This window comes from Balearica regulorum, chromosome 4 (genome assembly GCF_011004875.1).
Source record: "Balearica regulorum gibbericeps isolate bBalReg1 chromosome 4, bBalReg1.pri, whole genome shotgun sequence".
Taxonomy (NCBI): Eukaryota; Metazoa; Chordata; class Aves; order Gruiformes; family Gruidae; genus Balearica; species Balearica regulorum.
Genome location: NC_046187.1, coordinates 82,322,498 through 82,329,105, shown reverse-complemented (window position 1 = coordinate 82,329,105; position 6,608 = coordinate 82,322,498). Strand labels below are relative to the sequence as shown.

Here is a 6,608-nt window from a genome sequence, read left to right as displayed (position 1 = left end):
GTCCCGGGGGGGGCCGCGCAGTCTCGCCCGCGCCGGCTGCCCCCGCCGTCTCCCCAGACGGCACTTGTTGCTCGGGATTGGAGCAATAATCGTAACCATAACGAGCCATTACGGCCTTTAACGGCTTCTGCTTTGCATTAGCGGGGCCGCTCCTTCCCCTCCAGAGCCCTGATCCAATCACCCCCCATTAGCGCGGCTCCAGGCTCCGGCGGGCTGCGCCGAGGAGGCCGCCCGGCCGCCCCGCCAGCACCCCGGCACCCCCGGCACCCCCCGCCCCGCCAGCACCCCGGCACCCCCGGCACCCCCCGCCCCGCCAGCACCCCGGCACCCCCCGCCCCAGCCCCTGCACCTCGGCTCTCCGCACCCACCGCCCCCCAGCCCAGGGCCCCGGCACACCCCCCCTCCCGTCCCCCCTGCACCCTCCCCCCCAGCACAACCCCTCCATCTCCCTCGCACACCGCCGCCCCGGTACAGCCCCCGACCCACTGTCCCCCCGCTCGGCCCCCCCCCCGTGCCCCCCTGCACCCCCCGCAGTGCCCGGCGGAGGGTCGCCGCCCGCCAGCGGTCCCGCCCCGCCGGGGAGGGGGCTGCCGTCGGGGGCCGTGCGGGCCCTGCAGCCTCCAGGGTCGCTGCTCGGCGGGACCCGCACCCCGGGGCCGGCCGCGGCACCTTCCAGCCCCCGCTCCGGGGCAGAGCCGGACACGCGGCCCCCGCCGGCCCCCGTTCCCGCTCTCCCGGGGACCCTCGGGCAGCGAGTCCGGCGGGGGCTGCCGCCAACAGCTCCTGCGGCTGCGGGGCTTGGGGGGGGGGGGGCACGGCGGGCCCGGGGCACGGCCCCATGCTGCCCACGGCGGCACGGCCCCCACCCAGCGCTGCTCGGGCCGGGGCTCCCCGGGACGGCGGGGCCGAGCGGTGTCCGCGCGCCTCCCCGCGGTGCTCTGCTGCCCTCTGGCGGCCGCCCCGCGGCACCACGCTCGCGCGGCGCCCTCTCTGATTGGCGGCGACTGCGGTCTGTCAAGAGAGGGCCTCCCGCTATTGGCCACCGTCGGAACACCCGCCCCCCCTCCTCCCTCCAAAGCCGGTCCGCGAGCCCCCCGTGACCGGGGCCTGCCCGCGCGCGGTGCCCGTACGGCGGCGGCGGCGGCGGGGGCCCCCTCGGTCAAGGCCGAGCCGGTCGGGGGTCCTCTTCCGCCCGGCGCCCCGCCCGGCCCCGAGATCCCGGGGTCAGGAGTCAGCACCGGGGTCAAGGTCAGCACCGGGGCCAGCGCCGCGAGGCCGCGCTCCCCGCCGCGCCCAGCAGGGGGCGGCCGCGCCCGGCACCGGCCGTGCGGTTCCCGGCATGCCTGGCGGCGCGCGGGGCGCGGCGGGAGCTGTAGTCACGGCGCGGGCGGCGGCGGCGGCCCCGCCCCGAACCCGGAAGTGAGCGGGCAGGCGGAGGAGGTTCTAAGATGGCGTCGCCTCCTCAGGGGGGCCCGATGGCGATCGCCATGCGGCTGCGGAACCAGCTCCAGGCCGTCTACAAGATGGACCCCCTCCGGAACGAGGCGAGCGGCGGGCGGCGGGCGGCGGCACCGGGCCGGCGCATGCGTGGGCGGAAGAGGGCGCCGCGCCGCCGCTCGGGGGGGGGGGCACCGGGGCCGCGCAGGCGCCGTGCGACCGCCCCGCGCATGCGCCGGGCCGCCCACGCCGCGGGAGGGCGGGGCCGGGACACGGGCGGGGGGCGGGGCGCGCGTGGAGGGGCGGGGCCAGGTGCGATGGGCGAGGTGCAGGTGAGGGGCGGGGCCATGCGCAGGGGTGGGGCACCGGCCGAGGAGGGGGCGGGGTCAGGCGCGGGGGGCGGGGCCAGGCGCGGGGGTGGGGCACAGGTGGTTTGAGTCCTGCCCTGGCCGCGGGGCGGGGCTGTGGGGCGGGGCCGCGGGGCGGGGCGGGGTGTGTGGGGCGGGGCGGGGCAGGGTGTGTGGGGCTGGGCTGGGCTGTGTGGGGCTGGGCTGGGCTGTGTGGGGCGGGGCGGGGCTGTGTGGGGCGGGGCGGGGCTGTGTGGGGCGGGCTGTGTGGGGCGGGGCTGGGCTGTATGGGGCGGTGCTCTGTGGGGCGGTGTGTGTGGGGCAGGGCGGGGCTGTCGGTGCCGGGCAGCCCCATGCCCGCAGGCACCGGGCCCCGCCGCAGGAGAGTGCCCAGCCCCAGCCCCTGCCCCTGCCCCGTTCCCAGCCCCAGCCCCAGCCCCAGCCCCGTCCCCCCGCCCTGTCCCGGTGGCAGCTCTGCTCTGGGCCCTGAGACCGGGCTGTGGGGCGAGGCCACGGGTGAGCTGGGGCACGGGGCCGGGCATGGGGTGGCTCTCGGGGCTGCTGCCGTAAGGAGCCCGGTCCCCTTGTGTTGCCCCGTGGGTCCCTCCGCCCGTGGGAGCTGCCCCCACCCCCACGTTCCCCCTGCCGTGCTGTTCCTGGGGGACCGGCCCCGGTGCCCCTGGCCGTTCCCGGTGACCGTGGGGCGGGCAGGGGCTGCTGCGGAAGGGCCGAGCGGTGCAGGGGGCCGTGGGCCGGGTGACGGTGGCGTATCTCCACAGGAGGAGGTGAAGGTGAAGATGAAGGAGCTGAACGAGCACATCGTGTGCTGCCTGTGCGCCGGGTACTTCATCGACGCCACCACCATCACCGAGTGCCTGCACACGTGTGAGTCCCCGCGCGGTGGCGGCAGCTGCCTGCGCGGCTCTGGCGGTGCGGGGTCCCTGGGGTCCCCCGGGCGGGGGCCGGCAGAGCCTCTCCTGCCTGCCGGCGGGCCCAGCGCTGCCCTCGGACCGCGGCTTCTGCCGGGGGGTCCACGGGGAACGTGTCCTGACACCCCACGGTGGGTGTCTGGGGGTGTGGGGCCGTGCCACCGCCCCCGGCCCCCCGTGATGCCCCCTCCTTCTGGCCGCAGTCTGCAAGAGCTGCATCGTCAAGTACCTGCAGACCAGCAAGTACTGCCCCATGTGCAACACCAAGATCCACGAGACGCAGCCGCTGCTCAACCTCAAGCTGGACCGCGTCATGCAGGACATCGTCTACAAACTGGTGCCCGGCCTGCAGGAGAGTGAGTGTCCTCGGGGAGGGGGCAGGATCTGGTGTCCCTGGCACCGCTGTCCTGCGCAGGCTGGGGGGAGCTGTGAGGGTGAAGGGCCCGGGGCAGGGGGAGGAAGCGGACATTTTTGGGATGTGTTTCCCTGCTGGGTGTGAGAGACTCTGTGGGTCAGGGTCTTCAAAATGCTGCTCACCACATCTGTGATGGGTACTAGAGCCTGGCTGGGGAGAAGGCAGGACAAATGGCGCAGGGGGGTGCGGGGACCGTGCCTGGGAAGCACACGGGGCTGGAGGGATGGGGAGCAGAGTGGGGCAGGGGCTTGGCGCTGGCACTGCACGGTTTGGGAGGTTCAGGTGCGGAGACCCACAGGAGGCTCCGGCTGCGCCGGTGCCGGCGTTCTGCACCTTTCCCTCGGCCATACCGGTGGGTGGAGCGGCCGTGGCTCCTCAGGGTGGGCGCTTTGTCGGGGTGTGTTTAACCGGCTCAGCTCCCTGCTCTCGGCGCTGGGGCTCCGGCAGCCGGCTGTGGGGCCGGGAGCCGTGCGAGCCGGGGCTGCCTCCGTGAGCAGCGTCCCTGGGGCCAGGCGCTGAGTGACGGCGCGATGAACCGACGGTCGGTGGTGGTGAATGCAAAGCAGCGTGCGGGGAGGGCAGCCCCCGCGCTGCAGGCGCAGCGGTGGGCTCGAGATTAGCCACTGTCACTCAGGACGGGGATGGGGACGGCGCTGGGGACGCTTCTCTGGAAATGTCAGCTGGGCGCTGCCACGGAGGGATGGAGGCCTGGGCTGGATGGGGGGGGGGGCACACAGCAAACGCACAGCGTGGGCCCTCGCCCCCCGCCCTGCGCCGGAGAGGGGGAAAGTGGGGAAAGGTGTGATGGACGGCGAGAGCAGAGACGTGTCGATGGGGACAAGGACGGGGACCCTCAGCCCACAGCGGGGGCTTGGTGGAGACCCCCGGGGGCACAGAGGTGTCGAACGGGGAAGGAGGATCTGGGTTTCTGGCGGCACGGTGGCGGTCGGCTGTGTTGCCAAGCAGAGGTCGGAGCAGCGGGACAGGCCGAGGGCAGCCTGGGGACCCCCGCTTCTGGGTTCTGCGGGGTGGGGAGACGTGACGGGCTGGGGCGGCTGCGGGGCGAGGGGGTGTCCCTGAGCAGCGCCGGCCTCTCGCCCACAGGTGAAGAGAAGAGGATCCGGGAGTTCTACCAGTCCCGCGGGCTCGACCGGGTGACGCAGCCCAGCAGTGAGGGTGGGCGCGCTCGGGGGCTGCGCGGAGGGGTCTGGGGGCAACCGGCCGAGGGAGCGGGGTCAGAGTCGTGGGGGGGTCTCGCTGCGGTGTCTCCGGGAGCTGGCCACAGCAGTCGGACAGTGCGGAGGTGGGCTGACTCCTGCCCCCTCCCCACATCTCCCCAGACACGGTTGGGGGCGACCCCATGGGGCTCCCCTACAGCACCTTCGATCACTCCCGCGCCCACTACTTCCGCTACGACGAGCACGTCTCGCTCTGCCTGGAGAAGCAGAGGTGAGTGCCGGCAGCGCAGGCAGGGCCGCGGGACACCGACGGAGCCGCTGCCCCTTGGCATGGTGGGGAGGGGGGCCGGGGCGGCACCGGGCGTTGCAGCGTCCCGTGCCCCCACCTCTGTGGCCCTGGAGGAAGGGGGACGCGGCCGAGCTGGGGGGGGGCTCCCGCCGCCTCTCTGAGCTGCCCCAGCCCTGTCGTCATCCCCCCCCGAGCTGCAGCCCTGCCGGCAGCTGCCAGCGTTAATAGCTGCCGGAGCGGGCGCTGCGCAGCTGCCTGCCGGCTCTGACAGCAAAGTCAATAAGCAGCGGCTCTGGGGGCTGTAATGGGATCGATGGCTGCAGCTCAGCTGCCGGCCCCGTGCCACCCAGCCACCGCCGGCTCCGCGTGCGCGTGACAGGCTGGCGGGGGGAACGCCGGGGAGGGTGGGGAGCACCCAGGCCGGGGCAGCCCCCGCCTCTGCACCGGGCTGCGCCCAGGGCAGCGGCAGGGGGTACGGCGTGCGGCCCCTCTGCCTCCCTGTGCCGGAGCTGGCAGGCTGCCCCTTCTCTTCCCTCCGCAGCTCCAGCAAGGACAAGAGCAAGGCCGTGCTGCAGGTGAGCGGGGGTCCCTGCGGCCGCCCTGCCGGTTTGCCGGGCCCCGAGCCCCCAGGCTCTGCCCAGACCTGGCCCCACGGCCCTCGCTCCAGGCTCGGCTCGGCGCAAGGGGTCCCAGGCGGGGTGGGCAGAGCGGAGCTGGGGCCTCTGGTCCCGCAGGGCTGGGGCCACCCACCACCCCCTGACCCCTCTGCCCTTTGCAGCAGAAGTACGTGAGGTGCTCCGTGCGGGCGCAGATCCGGCACCTGCGGAGGGTGCTGTGCCACCGCCTGGGGCTGCCGCTGCAGCACGTGAGTAGGGGGGAGCCGGGAGGGGTCACGGGCCCTGGGCGGGGGTCACAGCCCCCCCCGTGACGCAGCCTCCCCCCGCGTAGGTGCAGATCCTGTTCAACAACGAGGCCCTCCCCGACCACATGACGATGAAGCAGCTCTGGCTCTCGCGCTGGTTCGGCAAGGTGGGCGTCCCACGGTGGGAGCGGTGCCCGTGCTGCTGCAGCCCCCGCCACGGGGGGTTTGCCCCCGGGGGACCCAGCGCAGCTTCGGGTGGAGGTGGGGGAGCCCCGTCCCGGGCTGGGGGGGCCCAGAGGGATCCGGCAGCCATCGGGGAGCCTCCCCGGGTGGCAGCTCGGTGCAGCGCTGTGCCGAGAACGTGGCAGCAGAGCAGGGGAGCGGTGAATCAAGGATGATTAATGTCGCTCACTGGAGCGGCGACCTGGGGCGCCCACGGCCGTGCTACGGTTCCCGCCACGGGTCAGGGGGGTGACGGGTCCCAGAAGGGGTTGGACAAGTTCACGGTGCAGCCCCGGGGTCTCCAGGCTGCCTGGGGCCAGCCCTGCGGGGAGGGGTCGCTCCTGCCCGCCCGAGGGGTCCCGGGCTGGGGTATGGGGTGTGTGCCCCAGGCTGGGGGTACCGGCGGCCCTGACCTCCCTCCTTGCCTTGCAGCCCCCGCCCCTCCTGCTGCACTACAGCATCAAGGACAAGAGGAGGTAGGGGCTGGGGGTGGGCGCTGCCCCCCCGGAGCACAGCCCTGCTCCCGTGCCCCCCACCCTGCTCCCTCTAACTTAATGCCCCTCCTGCTCGAGTTTATTTTTTGAATAAAACTGTGGAAAATCCCCCATGGGTCCCTCCTCCATCCTGGGGGAGCTTTGGGGCTGGGGGGGGTGGCTGGGGGGGGTGGCTGGGGGCCCTGCTGAGCCCCCCCTCGCTCCCACACCACCTCCAGGCGTGGGGCTGCGTGGGGGGAGGGCAGTGCCCCCCTGCAGGACTGTTCTGGGGAGGGGGGGGGTGTCAGCTGCAGGTTTGGGGATTTAGGGGGTGCTGCGCCGTGTGGGGAGCGGCTGAGCTATGGGGTACGGTGCTGGGGGGCTCTGGGGAGTGGATGCAGCATTGGGGGGGGAGGGGCTGGGCTGCGGGGGCGCCCCGCGGGTGGGGGCTGGGCT

The 6,608-nt window shown here is 74.4% G+C and overlaps 1 protein-coding gene across 3 annotated transcripts; it reads left to right on the top strand.

The window, feature by feature from the left end:
• Positions 1 to 1,237: 1,237 nt before the first annotated feature.
• Positions 1,238 to 6,282, top strand: PCGF1 (polycomb group ring finger 1). Of its 3 annotated transcripts, none has more exons than XM_075752919.1 (9): positions 1,238 to 1,544; positions 2,564 to 2,669; positions 2,917 to 3,069; positions 4,233 to 4,304; positions 4,469 to 4,577; positions 5,137 to 5,170; positions 5,377 to 5,460; positions 5,544 to 5,624; positions 6,112 to 6,282. In XM_075752919.1, the coding sequence occupies exons 1-9, from the start codon at positions 1,449 to 1,451 to the stop codon at positions 6,157 to 6,159; spliced, it is 783 nt and encodes a 260-aa protein (XP_075609034.1). In that variant the 5' UTR covers positions 1,238 to 1,448; the 3' UTR covers positions 6,160 to 6,282. The 3 variants fall into 3 exon arrangements, with proteins under 3 accessions (XP_075609034.1, XP_075609033.1, XP_075609032.1); XM_075752918.1 differs by having other exon boundaries at positions 1,300 to 1,544; positions 5,374 to 5,460; positions 5,550 to 5,624; XM_075752917.1 differs by having other exon boundaries at positions 1,303 to 1,544; positions 5,374 to 5,460.
• The last annotated feature ends 326 nt before the right edge of the window (positions 6,283 to 6,608 follow it).

Bases quoted from the DNA above. Each gene is read 5' to 3' on its own strand.
- PCGF1 (XM_075752917.1), top strand. From the start codon at position 1,449: ATGGCGTCGCCTCCTCAGGGGGGCCCGATGGCGATCGCCATGCGGCTG. The intron at 4,578-5,136 runs GTGAGTGCCGGC...TTCCCTCCGCAG, and splicing joins CTCTGCCTGGAGAAGCAGAG to CTCCAGCAAGGACAAGAGCA. The intron at 5,171-5,373 runs GTGAGCGGGGGT...TGCCCTTTGCAG, and splicing joins AGAGCAAGGCCGTGCTGCAG to CAGAAGTACGTGAGGTGCTC.